General features: G+C 37.1%; 1 protein-coding gene and 1 long non-coding RNA gene across 2 annotated transcripts; both read right to left on the reverse strand.

Annotated features, from left to right (window-relative positions):
* Positions 1-56: 56 nt before the first annotated feature.
* On the reverse strand, positions 57-16,744 carry LOC133877407 (CBL-interacting serine/threonine-protein kinase 3). Its single transcript, XM_062315691.1, has 15 exons — positions 16,595-16,744; positions 16,141-16,359; positions 15,835-15,897; positions 14,452-14,523; positions 14,079-14,186; positions 13,868-13,948; positions 6,331-6,384; positions 6,103-6,228; positions 5,931-6,020; positions 2,655-2,777; positions 2,458-2,568; positions 1,217-1,330; positions 1,053-1,109; positions 889-963; positions 57-422 (listed from the first exon to the last, which is right to left on the reverse strand). Exons 2-15 carry the CDS (start codon positions 16,309-16,311, stop codon positions 348-350), a joined length of 1,320 nt encoding a protein of 439 aa, XP_062171675.1. The 5' UTR covers positions 16,312-16,359; positions 16,595-16,744; the 3' UTR covers positions 57-347.
* On the reverse strand, positions 9,022-13,846 carry LOC133877410 (uncharacterized). Its single transcript, XR_009901737.1, has 2 exons — positions 11,003-13,846; positions 9,022-10,892 (listed from the first exon to the last, which is right to left on the reverse strand). It is a non-coding gene; the product is annotated as an uncharacterized LOC133877410 (long non-coding RNA).
* Positions 16,745-18,646: the final 1,902 nt, after the last annotated feature.

The following is an 18,646-nucleotide window of genomic DNA, read 5'->3' on the forward strand; positions in this document are numbered from 1 at the left end:
TTTTGTTGTAGTGCTTTTGCTTATAATTTGTTTCTTTTTAGTGTAAAGACAAAACAATACACAATTTCTTTATCATATCAAATGAGGATTCATCTGTTTTTAAGTGTAAAGACAAACATTGCAACTCTATGGGAACTGTCCATGCTTTACAACAATCATAACATGGAAAACAATCGGTAAAGCCATGTCTATCTAATCTATGGATACCAACAAAAAAAAAAAAAAAAAAAAAAAAAAAGGAAAGAAAAGAAAGAAAAGAATGGACACATAGAACAATAGAACCTTTTGCAAGGTAGCATGAACATAAATCATTATGGATACAACACTTTAAAGTGGACACTGGAATTTTACTTCATTTCTTGCATGTCTTCCTCAGTTTTCCAAACAACATCCTCCAGGCAGATTGATAGGTTTTTATAAAACTGCAGAGAGGGGAGAATAAAAAATAAAAATAAAAATCAGTGATTGAAGTATGTGAAAGGCCTCTAGACTTTAACAATAGAGCTGCGGCCATATATATGACTGTTTTGCAAACCAGCATTAGGATGACAAAAATTGGCCCTCACCAGGATAAATTAATGTCTTAATGTCACTTATTGACAGCCCTAAAACTAATGAGAACCACCATTTTTTCAGCTTCGGAGTAATATGCTAACGGAATAATATCCTTACGGGTATATAACCCTCCCCTAGAAGGTAGGAGAAATGAAAAACGCCAATTGCCTTTGGGCCAAATGGCATTTCCACTCTCCATAAGAATAGGGAGGTGGTTGAAATCTTGGCTTCAACCCCGTGGAGTGAGTAAGTTACTTACCAATCAGGAAACAAAAAGAAAAGTGGTAGATGGAAATATGATAGATAAATGGAAAGCAAAAGAAGATAACAGACCTTATGAAACTCCAAAGTGTCCCCTTTCGCTTTCCGCACTTCAACCATATGAAGTGAAGGAGCCACTTGAAATATCTGATTAAAATAAAAGAATATGTAAAAATAGTATAGAATGTATAATAATTCCAGCTCAAAAGTACCAATACAACTTGATTGTCATGTACCTCTGTGGCAACATTAAGGTTTCCCTTTCTTCCGGCTTTCATATTTTCAAGCCTCATCTAAGGGATTTAGTAAGATACCCATAAGTGTCACCCAAAAAGAATATCATAAAACAAATTAACTGAAAAAATAGAAGTAGCACAATATAATGACTGCATTTTCTCACCTTGTAGTTTTTCTTGTGTACGTCAAAACCAAGAGGCTTCGCAGCTTCTTCAATCTTATTGATGATCTCATTGGCAGGACATTTGGATGTGAACCTTGTTTCTCTCTTAAATCCCTGCATCCAATGACATCGTGCCGAAACACCAACATCAATACACCACAATATTTTTATTAAAACTTTAGCGATATCTAAATTATTGCCCCATAACCAGATACATGGTCTGCTTCCCAAGGAAACAGTTATCTGTATCAACTAGAAACCTCCTTCGGTCTATATTCCAATATATAACATCACAGATAAACAACTTTCTAGATGAAAAAAAGGCTTGATATTTTCAAAATTGGTAATTTCCACGGATAATGCATTCCCAGGATCACATATTGAATCATAGCAGTGTTTCTCCACAAGATTTCCAAAACTCCTAACATAAATATAACAAAAATGCCAAATACATAATTGATATGAATTTAGAGACGAATATTGAGCCAAACCAAATGAAAATCCACCAATCACCAAGATTTTTTATGAATATTTAAGACAGATTAGTGTCTAGATCTAGTGAACCATTTTAGCTCACTTCATTGTCTGTGACAAATCCCTTTCGCCAAATATTTTAGATTCCCTTCCCAATTTGTTTTGTGAAGTGATCCTCCTTTAAGTATTACTAGGCCCAGTAAACAAGACTAAATGAATAGAACATATACAACTAAAGGTACGTTTGGTACACGAAATGGCTATTCCACTAGGAAAAATGAATAGCTTTTATTAGTAATGAAAGAATGTAGAATAGAATAACCTTGGTATTTGAGTATATGATAAGGATATCTTTATCATATACTCTTAACACTTGGAATAGCCATTCCCATGGGAATGACTATTCCTTAAATTGAGGAATAACTATCCTCATGAACCATGAGAATCGCTATTCCAAGGCTATTACATTCTACCTTCTTCCATTTCTAATAAAAGCTATTCATTTTCCTAATGGAATAGTCATTCTGCATACACTAAATGTTTATCACACTTATCAAAGAAAAAAAGAATCTATTTTTCATAAACCACCAATTTCCCCCAATGCAGGAGAAAACCAGCAGATGATCATCACATAAAGGAAAAAAGAATATATTTTTCATAAACCACCAATTTCCCCCAATGCAGGAGAAAACCAGTAGACGATCATCACATAAAGGAAGATATTAATTTCATGGCAATACAGAAAGAAAGCCTTTCAATATATGAACCTGTTCTATATCAAACAAATTTGCAAGGTTTAGCCCTTTTGACATTGAAATTAGCTCAAATGCATTCATAGCTACTGGCTGTTCTTCCTTCTTCTCAGTCACATGGTGCTCCTGTTATAATACCAAAAACAAACATTTTGTAAGACAAATACTTATGAACAACAACAATACTTCAGTAACACTCATCTGGAGCATACTTCGGAATCTTTAAAGACAGCTTCTACATCATCCAAATTTGTATCCTCCTTTTCTTCGAACACGGGGGGCTTATGGTCTTTCTTAAACCATTCATCCTCCAAAATTTCAGGTATGGTAATCCGCTGCCATAGATTGCAGTAAATCAGAGACAGATCATATATCTAGCTAGTGGTGAAAGATGGTTTAAAAAAAAAAAATACATTTAATAGATTTGGATGAATGGTAATTTTTAAATTTTTCAAAAATAAAAAAAATAAAAGAAGGAAAGAAAAGAGAGAATCTGCAAAGCAAAATCAGCTATCCATATTTGCTAATCTTTATTTTTATCCCTCACACAACACAATATCCTGAATTACATTGCACACATGTCAAGACTGATGGTTATGGATCCTCACATTCCTTTCTCTCCATATAAAGTATACCACAGAAGCAAACATCACTTTGGAAATACAATATAGTCAAAGAACCGAAGTCATGCATTATGCAATTGGAGCAAGGGTTTGGCTGAGGCAATGCATGGTCACTACCTAGAATTCTTATAAGTTTCAAATATGAGAGAGAGAGAGAGAGAGAGAGAGAGAGAGAGAGAGAGAGAGAAAGAGAGAAACAACCAAACAAACAAAAAGGGCAAAAAAAAAAAAAAAAAGAAAAAGAAAAAAGAAAAAAAACCAACCAACCTTTCACATATTGTTATGATGCCTTTTTTGGCCAAGTCAAATTTAATTCCAGTGGGGAATGTAGATTAAGTGGGAAGGTTAGCCAGCATAATAGGGTGTGGGGTTGCTTCCTTGCCAGTAAAGTATCTTGGTCTTTCTTTGGGGGCTTCCTATAAGTCGACTCATATTTGGGACGGGGTTATCGAGAAGATAGAGCATCAACTGGCCAGTTAGAAAAGATTATACCTCTCCAAGGGTGGTAGAGTTACCCTTATTAAGAGTACCCTCGCCAATTTACCTACATATTATGTCTATGTTCCCTATACTGGGGAGAGTTGTTGCTTGCATTGAGAAGTTGCAATGGAATTTTCCATGGGGTGGGATTGGTGAAGAGTTCAAATATCACTTGGTGAGTTGGTCAAAGGTTTGTATCCCAATTTCAGAAGAGGGGCTGGGTATTAGGAACTTCTTGATGTTCAATCGCGCTTTGTTAGGTAAATGGTTATGGCGATTTGGAATTGAGAGAAATGCTTGGTGGAGAGTTGCGGTAGACTCAAAGTTTGGCAATTTGTAGGGCGGGTGGTACTCCCTTGACCCTGTAGGTGCCTTTGGAGTGGGGTTGTGGAAGAACATCAAGAAATGGTGGGAGACTTTCTCCGGTTTTGCTAGATTTGAGGTGGGGGATTGGGTTAGGACAAAATTTTGACACGATCTGTGGTGCAAGAATACGGCTCTGAAAGAAGTTTTTCCTGATCTCTTTGGTATTGCTCGGGTGAAGGATGCCTCAGTTGCAGATAATATGGAGGTTTTGAGCGGTTCTACTCAGTGAAACGTAAGCTTTGTTAGAGAGGTGCATGATTGGAAAGCGGGTGTCTTTGCTTCCTTCTTCGAGGTGTTGCACTCAGTCATGGTAAATAGAGATTGTGCAAATAGGCTCTGGTGGGTCTCTTCCAAGAAAGAAATGTTCAAGGTCAAGTCCTTCAGATCCTTGGCTTGTTCTGAAGGTAGACGCTTCCCTTGGAAGAGTGTGGCGGACTAAGGCTCCTTTGATGGCTTTTTTTTTTTTTTTGCGTGGTCGGCAGCCCTAGGCAAGATCCTTATTGTAGACAATCTCAAAAAGAGACATATTATCATTGTGACCAGATGTTTCTTGTGCAAGAGAGATGGGGAATCTGTGGACCACATTCTTCCTCACTGTGATGTGGCTTCCGCTCTGTGGAATAATATTTTTACTCATTTTGGTATGTCTTGGGATTTACCTAGAAGAGTTATTAACTTGTTTGCCTGTTGGTGGAAATCTGGAAGGCCGAGAAGAGTTATCGACTTGTTTGCCTGTTTAGAAGGAAAGAAATCTTAAGTGTTTCGAGGATTTGGAGAGTTCCATGGAGGATATTTTAACTTCGTTTTTTCATACACTGTATCTTTGGACGTTGGCTTTTTTGTCCCCACTGTCAATTAGCTTTGCTGATTTCCTTATTCGTTTTTCTATTCCTAGTTAGGTGTTTCATTTTGTATACTTCCAATATACTTAGAGGCACCTTACACTTTCAATAAGACAATTTATTTATCAAAATATATATATATATTTTGATAAGTAATTTCAAATTCAATAAAAAAACGCAGAGGGGCGCAACCCTAATACACGGGAAGTATACAAGAGTGCCCCTAAACGGGAGGAACAGCTAATAAATTTAGAAAGTCTACAAAAGTAGAAACACCTAGGTGGCAAAGACGGGACGCTATCCAAAGATATATATATATATATATATACCTTTTGGAATTTTAGAAGGAAAAAATAGAGAAAGAGAAGATGAAGCAGGTAGAATATATTACTTCCTTAATTTACAGATTTCTTGGTTTGAATCCCTAAATGTTGTGCCTACTAAAAGGAAAGGATGAAATAAAGTATAATACAAGGAGAAAGAAGAATTAAGTGAAACAGCAGAAGGTATAGTCCTTTACCGTACACAAACTACAATTGTAAGGCACTATGACAGAACATGTGTCCTAATTTCATTTATCATCTTACTTGGTTGCATATACTGATAAATGATTAGTGTAATCAGAAAACCTGAAGTAGTCAAGAAATAAATCAGAAATTCTACATCCATAAAGTTCCAATGTCTAGATAATCAGGTGACCTTGTACCATACCTTATGTTGCTTATAAATCAAATTGTTTAAGATTCCTCCTGAACAAGTATTATGAACTAGAGAGTCTAAACCAATTCATTCACGTATGTCTCCCATCAGTCAGACAGATGAGATTGTTAGAGATTCAAGCTACACAATTCATTGGATCAAACCATATGATTCAACAATAGCTCCAGGAAACCCTATGAGGTGCCAATATTTGCTTTGAGGCATCCATTTGTTGTTTTCCTAGAAAAACTCTGGCAACCACCACCTAGACTAGCTGGAAAGAAAAATCTAATGCCTTGACAGCCTATATAATTCAATCTCTTGAGAAATAAGGCATCCTAACAATGGGGAATATTAGGACAAAAAATGTAAGAGAGAACTTAGGCATCTTAAATTATAACATGATTTGAGTCTATATTTATAAGATACAAAAGGACACAAACTCATCAAGTGAATGCCACTGAAAATTGTTACTTACAGTCATAGGGTTGGGATCCAAGATTCTAGCTATCAATTTCATTGCACCGAAAGAGAGCCAAGGGGGGCAAGTAAATTCAGCAGCCGAAATCTGCAAACAGAGAAAGTGGATAATATGTAGAATATGAAGAGCAATACGAGGATTTATGCAGTAGAATTTATAAAATGCTCACTTTTTTATACAGGTTCATAAGATTAGAATCATCAAAAGGCAAGTAACCTGCAAGCAATACAAAGAGTATCACTCCACATGACCACAAGTCTGCAGTTGCCCCATCATAGCCTCTGTCGTTAAGGACCTAAATGACAAGATCGTATATTGTTAAAGACCTAAGCACCAGAGGGGGAAAAACAGGTATATGATGTGGAAAAATATAAGCATTATATGAAACAGTCCGAACCTCAGGAGCAACATAATTTGGTGTTCCACAGGTAGTGTGAAGCAGGCCATCATCCTGTAAAATTTAATGCACAGTAAGAAAAGCAAGATTCTTATAATGGATGGAAGTCCTGAGAGAGAGAGAGAGGCAATACAGTCAATAGAGTAGTAAATTGCAAACCTTGGAAATACAACCAAAAATTATCTTACCATTATTCTATTTCACAGATCAGGTTTTTTTTTTTCCTGAGCTATTTTACAGATCAATTACAAGTTAATCCAACACCGACCACTTGACCTAACAACACTAAATACATCACCCTTTTTTTTGTATAAGGTGATGTTTGTATTAGCCAAAAGAATGGTAAAGAAGATATACAACACCGTTCAAACACGCAATAGGCAAACGCCTTAATGCACTCAGCAACCTACTTCCTCAAAGAGAAGAAACAAGAAAGCAAGAATCAAACTCTCACAACTCTAGAGGATAGGGTTATACTCTCACAATTGTTTTTGTCCTAGCTATCTCCATATCATGAATTTTCACCCTTAAGAGCATAAGATTCTCCTCTGTTGCCCCATTTGCGGTTGCCATGGGATTAGTAGAGGGACCTGCACCATCTTCTTCTTGCCCCTCCCCATCATTACCCCAATTCTCTCCCTGGAAAAATCTCAACACATCAAATTTGTTTGTTGTATTAAGGTGTAAATTTTGCTTCTTAGTCCTTATCCAAGAGCTTCAAAATCATCTGGCCCATGTTCTAATAAGCTCACGTTTGTTCAATGAACTTTATCTTTGAAAACTATTCAGCACACTTCTCCATTGCATAATGTACTGTTAAAGATGTAAAATATCTTTCACCTACCACATTGTACTATACTTACAATATTATAGTACAATAAACAACATAAATGCATCACATACAATAATCAAGTCAATATAACAAAGATGTAACCCTATTGGATATTATAACGGTAGGCATAAGCCTCTAAACTCGAACCACCTCAAATCCTTGTCTTCTCTATTTCTCTCTTCTCTCAACATTGTTCAGCTTATTTAATTTTTATTTTATATTACCATGGTACCAAAGCTACTTTCTTGTGGCCTCTTTTTGCCCGTGTAATCCCACACATGCTCTTGCCTGCCTCTGCCCACGCCATCATTCAAACCATTTCTCAACCTTACATGATTGGATCAACACTCAAAACAGTGCCACTCTGGAAAATCAAAGAAAAATTAGCCTACAAAATCACCACACACCCCTTGTCCACATCCACAATCCATGCGACACCTCAACAACCAACTGCATGCAGCCTTAAAGGCTGCCAATCTGCTGTATTCCAGTATCTGTTGTCACGAAAGCACCACTTGTAACAACTTAGAAAAATCGCTTGCTACATTTGCACTATTACTCCAAAAGGACTAGTCAAATTGCAATTGAAACTCTCTAGAATCAATTATAAAGTATAGTCTCACTTAGTAAGGAACCAATGTGGGAATTAGCACTCATATGCTCATTTATAATTCACCAACTTTATATGGGCAATTCATCTTTCCATAGGACTAACTTTCTAGGGTGTCACACCACTGCATAGGCTCCCATGTGCTATCTCATGCCTCCCACATGCCTACATGTGCCACATCTGCTTTTTTGCTATCGTTACATACAATTCATCCACCCCTAATCACCAATGCTGCTACACGTGCCACACACTAGAACCTCCTACACATCTTAAGACCTACACATACCACGTGCAGGGTGCTCCCGCGCACATCAGATAGTCAAGCACTCATGGCGTCCAGAGAATGACGCACTTCCACACACATGCTAGATCTAAGTCAAACCAATTCAACCTGTTCCTGGGAACCATTTTTTTACCCGACCCAAGTCTTCAGTTCCAGCCCACTCTGGTCCAAACATCAAACTCAACCATGATATGAGTTCGACCAGCTTGTGCCTAACCCAACCAGGCCTAGTCCAGCCCACTTCAGATCGACAAACTCAGATTTGGACCCAACCTACTGACCCAAGTCCAACCAGATCTGTGCACACCTCCCTACTTTTTGGGCCGCCAATCCGAATCTGACCCTATCGAACCCAGATCTGACAGGCAAAAAAAAAATGGCACAACATCACCCCAAAAAAAAAATTAAACTAAAGAAAAACTACACTTGCTCTTCTTTCCTCTTGGATCAATTCAAGCCTCCTCTCAAACAACCAACACCAGATCTAGCATTAGAGGTTGTCGATTTGCCGAACTCGAGAATATGTTACCGCCAGGAATCTGTCATGTGCCATTGTGGCATCTATACAAGCCACCTTCAATAGGAGTCTGCGCGTGCTATCACATAGTACACGCATGTCGTTATCCTGCATGAGCCAAGTGTACAACATGCCTTTATCAACCTGGCCTAAGCATTCATGATTGGCCCATGCAATCTTGCATTGACTCAGGCCCAACTCCATCCAAGCTAGCCACTTTATAAATCTTCCCCCCAATGCTTTGAGTTTCAAACTCAAGCTTTCCCCTAAAGTTTGAGGGGTGTCAAATTAAAATATTATTCACCAACCAACTTATACAATTATAGTCACTAGCTAGCAGTCCATGTTGTTTTGTTGAGTTGAGTAGGGATTCCCAAGTCCCCTTGCGACCAAGTTGCTTTTCTTGCTTTTTTCTTGTTCTAGGGTATTACCCCTATACTTTTGTAGAGTTTTTCCTTTGGACATTATACTTACCTTATCCAAAAAAAAAATAGACAGCTATCAGTCAATATAAAAACTATGTACCCCTATCGGGCGGTGGATCAAAACATCCAAGGCTTAACCACCTCAAATCTTTGTCTTCTCTATTTCTCTTTTCTCTTCAATATCCATTTGCGTATTTTATTTTGATTTTATATTTTAAAATGTACCTATCATTCAGCACACTATTCCATTGCATAATGTACCTAGGCAGGGAAAAAATTGAGTCTAAAAAAGACTAAAACTCAATGGAAAAGCGAAGAATTTCACTTGTTAATAATTGTTGACACAGTTTTCCTTGACAGTTGATGTAACGTTCTTAATTACTAACTCCCTCCAACTTAAACAAATTCACACTCCATTCCATCGATGTAGTCGCCTTCTCAAACTAAACTTTTGAATGTATGCATTATTTAGACCTGAATAAACATTTGACCTAAATTTAGTCCAACAGGTCCAAAACACGTCTCAAGTACAGAAGTATGATTTCTTTTTTTGGTAACTAATACAAGCACAGTTAGTAGGTGGTGTAAAAACAAAATAATTTCTTTCCCCAACTTCTCCAGAGCTTCCATAACTCCATCATAAATCTCTTCTTCAGCCAAAATATACTACAACTCTCTAAATTACAACTGAATGATCAGCAGTATGGGTTTTTTCCAAGTACAACGAAACCTTACAAAATTCTCTATTTTCCCCATGAAATCTTCAATTAAATGCTAAAATACTAGTCAGGTTTCAAAAGCAAGCATGACAAGAAACCAATTTATGATAACCCTATTCATTCCTAGTGGCAGAATTAAAAATAAATTATGGGAATCCAACGTAGTTTATCTTTTATATTATTCTAGAAGTTTCATTTAATATAAAAGAATTGGTTACTTGGATGAGATGATAAAAAAATAATTTATACTTTTTACTCAAGTTGGAACCCTCCAATGGAAAAACCATGCATATTAGAATGGATTATACTGATCCTTTGTTAGTTACATCTTTGATTGATTTACTATGTAAAAATATCTAGATTTTCTTTTTGTAGGTTTTGGCCAAATTAAAAATCTAGTTAACAGTGGCACTGAAAAGAGGAAAAGTTGAACTAGGAATTAAAATGCAGATGATATAATACAACTAGGATGGCCATTGTTAGGTCTTAGAAATTGGCTCAATTCGGTGATTAAAACTAGGGTTGTAAACTTTTTAACACCCAAGTATTTTGGTGTAAAAAGTTAGGCTTTAAATTTGAAGTTATTGTAAACCGTTAGCATGACCGTCACCAACCGTCCTGACTTGTTTCGTGATTCCAAACCTCCAAAGCCTACCCGAGAGCTCCGTCACCAGGACAGTAAGCAAGATGTCCTTCCGTCACTCATGGAAGATGACTTCCAGAGCCTACTTGAGAGAGTGTTTCGTGATTCCAAACCTCCAAAGCCTACCCGAGAGCTCCGTCACCAGGACCGTTAGCAAGATGTCCTGACGTCACTCATGGAAGATGACTTCCAGAGCCTACTTGAGAGAGTGTTTCGTGATTCCAAACCTCCAAAGCCTACCCGAGAGCTCCGTCACCAGGACCGTTAGCAAGATGTCCTGACGTCACTCATGGAAGATGACTTCCATAGCCTACTCAAGAGCTCCATCAGTAGCACGCCTTGATGCTAGATGAAATAGGAGACTCCAGAGAACTCCGTCACCAAGACCTTCTTGATGTTGCCAATGGAAGATGACTTCCAAAGATCTCCATCAGCAAGACCGTCTAGACATTGCTGAGTTGTCACTGAAATTAGCAATGAAACCTTAGTGAAGGTCCTGACGCTTTTGAATTCGCCCTGCACCGCAAGAAATCCTGCAATAAAAATGCTTCATTTCTCCCATCCTATAAATAGAATTGGGTGTTTGATATGTCATTCGCGAAGCCTAAGCTTTAGAACCTTTTGAGAGGTAGCCTAACTTCACCTTTGTGAGCCAAGAGAGCCATTGTTGAGAGCCTTTAATGCTTCCCCTCTCTCGTAGTTTTGTTGTTTAAACCACCACCTTCATTAAACCTTCAACCGCTTGAAGTCTACCGGAGGGTCAGTAAGGAAATCATATATATAAGATTGTCCGGTAAGGAGCTGGAGCCTGTCGAGGAGGCAAGAAAGCAAGTGAATAGTTTGTTTGCTACAGAGTATGAGTATTTTACAAAGGGGTGGTAAGTTTACTTTGTCTATACTTGAATCTTTTATAGTGATTGACTTCATAGATTTGGCTGCTCTGGAGTAGTTTTACATTTGAGGTGCTCAAAGGGTTTTCACATCGTAAACAAAATCATTGTGTTGATTGTTAGGTGCTTATACTTTGTGGTTTGCTTATATTCTGTTTATTGCGGCAATTTATTTATATATATTATTGTTTTATTGTGCTTGTGTGTTGTGGGGTTAGATTCCGGTCCCTTCAACCGTCAATTAAAAAAGAATTTTGGTTCTTATTGCAATACACCCATGCTCATTTCTTCATGGTTCATCACTACCCTATAACTTTGATGTGGCTATAGGCAAATCTTTCACTTCAACATCTCTATTAACATGATCAAATTTCCCCTTTTTTTTTTATGAGTAATTATTAACAAGATCAAATTTCCCTGGAAGTTGCCAATATTTATATTAAAAATAGTATGCCATGAAACCTTTTTAGCATGCCAAAACAATGAATTTCACAGAATATTCAATTTGTAATACCAGGACTCTCCTTGCTACTACTTTTTTTTTCCAAGAAGATAGATCATTAAAAAGGGGGGTTAGAACTAAACGTTTTCCTTTTTTACATTTCGCTTTTAGTGGTTATTTTATTGGGGCTTTTTACTAACCAATGTTTTTTTTTTTTTTTAATAAGTAATGTCAATTCAATAATAAAGCGCAGATGAGCGCAACCCCAATACACAGGAAGTATACAAGAGTACCCCCTAATAGGAACAAACAGAAAATAAATTTAAAAAATCTGCATAAGTAAAAATACTCAAGCTATGTTGAGCCGCTATCCAAATATATAACATGTTAAGCAAACGTTTCCGTAGCTCCAACATCAATGTCTCTACATCTTCAAAATGCCACGCATTCCGCTATTGCCAAAGACACCACATTAAACACAACGGAACTAACCACCAAACATCCTTAGCTGGACCATACCCAAATGACGCGCCCCATCTAGTCAACAATTCCAGCACCCTTCGTGGCATAACCCACTCAACCCCAAATAAAGTAAGAATGTAACTCCATAGATCGCGAGCAACTTCGCAATGAAGTAGCATATGTTCAATGGGCTCCCCGCTCTTTTTACACATACAACACCACTCAATCACCACGACGTTCATCTTTCGCAGATTGTCATGTGTCAAAATTTTACCTAAAGCTGTTGTCCATACAAAGAAAGCCACCCATGCCAGAGCCTTAACTCGCCAGATACTCTTCCAAGGAAATGAAGGGTCATCTTTCCTATTTAACACTTCATAATAAGACTTCACTTCAAATAGACCCCTTTTGGAGAGGCTGCAAACTAACCTATCATCCTCTCCATGTCAAATCGAAATAGAATAAAGCCGAGCGAAGAAAGAAAGTACCATCTCCATCTCCCAAACCTTGACTGGATGCGTAAAAATAACATTCTACTAAATAACTCCATTTTGAACAACCAAATTATCTGCCACCCTCGCATCTTTATTCCACACAATACTAACCAATGTAAGTAGATGTAGAGGCAATCAGTCATATTATTCCCAACTAAGATGGCTTGGTAACATATCACTTCTTCCAAAACATGCCATGCTACTTCCACCCGCAACAATTCAATTAGTTCTCCAAGCAAAAAACTATTACACATTCTATCTTCTAAACCCGATACTTTTGATGTTATTTGACACACAATAATCTCTATATATTGATTATGAATATGCACCAGATCAATAAACGTTTTGGATCTTATTAACCAAATATATTTGGATATATTATCTAAATTAATATCTCAAGATATAATACCTTAAAATTTAAATAATTCTGTGAATTGGTATGAATTGGTGATGAATGCAATGTTTTCATTGAGCATAGATTATCACGGAATATTTAATCTTTTTTTTTTATTTTTTATAAGCTTGCTATTAGAGCTTTTACATGTTCTTTTTTTATAAGTAAGAAAGTTTTATTAAAAAATTGTAAGGTGCCCCTAAGTACACAAGAATAGTCAAAGCAGCCCACCAAAAAGAAAAAAAAACACAACCCTCAAAAACCAAAAACCCTCAAACCCGAACCCTCGAGAAGCATTCCCCGCTACCACACGTGAGCCTTGCCTTTCCTATACCAAGTGGACACTTGCATCACCGTAGTTGATGGAGCTTACCAAAGTCAACCTTCCCATCCCAATTCTCATTACTTTGCTCCCACACAACCACCTCCCCAGATGGATCAAAACCTACTTGCTCCTAATTACTTAACACAAATTGTGCTACATGCCCAAAAAAAATTTAGATAGTATATCTTGAGATGCCCTATCAGCATTAGCCACTTTGAATCCAACCAATTTTTCCTTGTTAAAAAGGGAAAAAAAAAATCATAGAAATTTCAGGATGAGATATACTTGTAAGATAAGCAAAATCCTGAAAAGTTCCCACGTCTATCATAGCACAGCCAAGAAAGATTAGCATTTATCTTCCTTATTGATATACATTTAATGATAACACTATTATTCCATGCCGATCATAAAAATGACAAGACACTTAACAGTAACAAGATCAATCAAATAACTGAAGATGAATAACCAAGGAGATGTTCAGAAGACATAGCATCATATTACCCTGACTTGTTGGGACAGTGCACTTAATCCAAAATCAGAAACTTTAAGGTTTCCATAAGCATCCAACAGCAAATTTTCAGGCTGCAAGAAAAATCCATAAAATTGAAAGAAGATTAAAAAAAAATAATAATAATAATAATAATTAATAATAATAATCTTTCCTGCAAGATTAACTGATATTCTGGCAGAGAGAGTTAGAACGGTCATGGACCTTCAGGTCTCTGTGATAAACACCCCTACTATGGCAATAATCAACAGCATTAATAAGCTGCTGGAAATATCTACGTGCTTCATCTTCTCTCATCCGTCCATTGTTTACCTTCACATTCAAAATACATTTTCATTAGAAACTATTGACTATCTTTTCCAATTATAGCAAGGCTCAAACTGATAAGTTAAATATCTAAGTGCAGGAATGAGGGAGCAGCCAAGTATCATGTGTATTGTGTAACATGTATTTTAAGCAAATGGGAATGGTGAAACTGCCTAATGTAGTTTTTCTTTTAGCGGATGTATTGGACACCTTAAAACTGATAGATAAACTATTGTATAGAAGTGGACCAACAAAAAATTTGACAACTCACAATCTTATCAAAAAGTTCTCCCCCGGTAACAAACTCCAGAACAATGAATATCTTTGTCTTGCTCCCCATTACCTGTAAAATAAATAAATTTATTCAGAATACGTGCAGAATAAGGGAAGGAACTTAACATTTAAATAACGAGCTGTTTTTAAAATTAATTGGATTTGTCAGATTTTTTTTTTTTAAAATAAGTTCCTTCAACACACTGCAATTTCTGTTAAGTCTACATGAGGACTGGCTGCAGACCGCCCCCCCATCTCGTGCCATGCCAATTCTATGCTATGACCACAATATTGCTGCAGGAGAATTGCCCAAAAGACTGTTGAAATGTCTATTTTCTCTTTGCACAGTAGATATGTGGTAAGAGAAGGGCAAATACATGAGAGAGAGAGAGAGAGAGAGAGAGAGAGAGTTAAAAAAATAGATTCAGCTTTGCCCAAAAGAGAATCTCTTTTTTGACAAAGAATAATTTTATGTCCAATCTTGATGGCTTCAGACTGTTAATTATGACACAAAAGCACGAATGCTGGTAGCATTACTCAAACAGTAAAGATGCTTGTCAAAAGAGAGTGGAGGTGGTTTGCAAAGTAAAGATGCTTGAAAGTGTTTGCTTTTCTCTAGATGCAGCAACAATCTGGACAATCTATTCACTCACTTTGATTGGCATAACATGGCGCAAGAGGGAATGGACTGGGATCCATTCTTCATGGATGAGAATATGGGGAAAAAAAATATTTCCCATAGCTTTCAGTTTTAGAAGCATGAGTAATGAGTACGACAGAGACACCCGTAATATTTAGCTTATTGCTGTGTTCCAGTTCTTTTATTGCTGATGGCTCTAAGCAGCACAGACGGCTTACAAGTACTCTACAAAGTTTTGATTCAATTCCCCCCACCCCCAAAGAAGAAGAAAAAAAAAAAACTCAGGGGATGATAACATATACAAAACAAACATCATAATTTTCAGCTATAGCACAATTATACAGAAATTATCAGTCACAATGTTTAACGACTTCAATATAAAAAGTAAAATGAACTGTCCTTAAGAATAAGAAGTATAAAGATATTATAGATCTTACTACTACAAAGGCAATTGTATATATCACTGCATAAGACTAAGAAATAGATCTCACCGATCAAGCGCAAATTAAAAAACAGAAGAAAAAAAAGTGGGTTGGGGGGGGGGGGCGATTTTAGTCAAAACTCACCCTCAGGCACATATCAAAACTTAAGTTAATTATCGTAATTAATTTCTGTTGATATCTTCAAAAAACAATGAGTGTATCTCTGCATACTTAATCACTTTTTCTTTTGTACAGAATTTAAGAATATTGGAGTAGAAGTGAAAGATTCGAACAAAACATGAAATAAAAGAGAGAGAACCTCGTATAATCGAACGACATGCGGATGCTTTATTAACTTCATTGTCGCTACTTCCCGCTTGATCTGTAAAAGTATACAATGAAAAAATATTTATAACCTTTCGTATTCACCACGAAATAATATGTTGACAGTTAGAAGCACAAAAAAGAAAATAAAACAAAAATAAAATAAAATAAAATAAAAATATCTTAAGATAGTGATCCTGCAGCCCAAATTAGGTTCTCGAAATAATGAATGAAGATACAGAGTAGAAATGTTAGAGATAAAGAGCTATTCACAAGCACTGAAGAAGAATGTTAGAGAGACCTGCTCAGCCATCTTGTGTTTGAGAACCTTCTCTTTGTCAAGGATCTTAAGAGCCACGGGTTCCCCAGTCTCAGAATTTCTGGCGAATTTCACTTTGGCGAACGTCCCCTCACCAATTGTTCTTCCCACCTCGTATTTACCCACACGGCGCTTCACTTTAGGCTGATTCATTCTTCAATTATTGATTCAGCTCTCACAGACCGTCTTGCTGAACAAAAGCTACAACAGAGATCAGAACTAATTCAGTCAGAATCGGGCAGAGCCCTAAAACCTCAGAATTGAACCCAAAAGAGGAAAACCAAGACTGAATTCACAAACTAAAAAAGAAACAATTCGGGAACAAGCTTAAGCCCATTTCAACAACCGCCATCACGCGATCAGAACTACTTTTTTTGCTTTTGATTAAATTATTTATGATAATATAAAATAAATCTGGGATGGAGAGAGAATATACTTGAAGTTCGAGATAAGGAGGAGGAAAGTGGCTCGCCTGGGGCTGTTTATGGTAAGTAGCTCAATTGGGGCAGTGGCAGTGTGTTGAGTGGCACATTTTGATCGTTTCTAATTCTGTGGAACGCTGCAACCAGACAAAACCTACGCGGTTATAATTATTATGCACAATAATTATAATAATAGAACCTTATGCAATGATTATAATTTCTTTGTATATTTATTTGGAAAATTCATATTACACGTCATCCATCAATTTTATTATTAAATAAATAACAAAAATAGCTTCAAAATATAATTACATTTAATAAAAAAAAAATTTGAAGACCTCCATAACTGTGCAGGTCTTTCAGGTCATTGACATGAACAGAAATGTGGTCTTTAAACTATTAAAAAAGCATGTGAGAAACACATACAATTAAAAAAAACATATATTTTTCCTATACAAGAGGCACATGTTACTATAAGAAGTTGGTTTGCATGAAATTTCCTACAAACCAATTTGTAGAACATTTATGTCTATAGGGATTGAGTCCTCACGGCCATAGCTATCACCCAAGGAGGTACTTAGTTTTCTTTTTTGCTGGGGAGATATCACTCTCCCGATCTAACTGGGCCCAATCATGATGTCATCGTGATTACGTGGATGAGTCTAATTAGCATGAATAGTAAAATTCATTGGATACCAAGGACGAGCCCTAATCATTGAGAAAATGCTTGAACCTCGATATGCGAAGAGAATTTCGGGGTAAGTGGGAGCCCGGACTATGGAGCCCCAAAATAAGAGGACTGGGGTCATTTTATGAAGCCGTTTGGACTAACTAGATAAGGAACATTAAATGCTCAAGATCCCCTTCATTTATTAGTATCTAAGCATTTATTAACCTTTGTACTTAAGTGGTCAAAGCAGGTTATACGACTGACAAGCTGTCCCAATTAGACGCCAAAGTGTCTCCCATGGTCCATACCGAGGAGACTTTGGAATGTCCAATTGCTATCCATGAGACTACTCGCACGTGGCAACAATTAATGCGGGTGACTCCTAAGGCTTAAGTAGTAAGCATGAAAAATAAAACACACCTATAACTGATTAAGTGGTAAGGGAGATAAAAAAAAAAAAAAAAAAAAAAAAAAAAAAAAAAAAAAAAAAAAAAAAAACCCACAGGTATGATAACTGATTATTCAGCAACTTCATTTACTCTCCCTCATAAAAGCCCTTACTGACTTAACTATCGGAGGAGGCGTCGCCGGCCAACCCCTGCAAGCCTTTATTGTTTTGCAGATATCTATAATTCCTCTAGTCGAAGACCCAATCAAAGCTTGACACGTCACCGTTCGAAAACTGTCACCAACAGTTTGGCACCGTCTGTGGGAAACGCTATGCCGTTCTTACAAAAACAAAAATCCGTAATGGTGATGACACACTCCGGGAATAATCCGACTCAAAGGGGAATGTCTGAAGGGAATGTTCATGAAAATGCTGAAACCTCAAACAATGCTCAAGCTAAGATAGCCCGCCTGAACAAGAAGATAGCGCAAATAGAAAGGGATTTGGAAGCTAAGGACAATGCCCTGCGGGAGCGCGATGGAGATGAGAATGCGTGCAATAGTCAAATAGGAGAAAAGCACGAAGGACGTGATGACGAAGGAACTAGTCAGAGAGAGGGTCATGAAACGGGCAATCCAAAGATGGCTAATTTCTGGAAGGAGATGAGGAAGGAAGAACAGGAGTGGAAGTTAAAGTTTCCGAAGTTGGAACAGCGTTATGACCTCTTTGCCGGTGCATCACAGCCTTCAAACTGATAGCATGTGGGTCAGCTTTTCATTAGTCATCCTCTCTATCTGCAACTGTATCTCCAACAGCTTTTCTTCTAGATCTGTGATTTTGATAAGCATTGTGCTTCTCTTAGTTTTTAGCCCGTTCAATCACATGTTGTTGGCGTCTCTCCTTTAGCGTCAAGAACTATACATAGAGGACTTTGTATCCCTTTTTTAGTTCTTCCTCATCTTCATCGTTGCTCTCTGAGTAGTATGACTGTGACACCTCAAAATTCTT

Source organism: Alnus glutinosa, chromosome 9, assembly GCF_958979055.1.
Source record: "Alnus glutinosa chromosome 9, dhAlnGlut1.1, whole genome shotgun sequence".
NCBI lineage: Eukaryota > Viridiplantae > Streptophyta > Magnoliopsida > Fagales > Betulaceae > Alnus > Alnus glutinosa.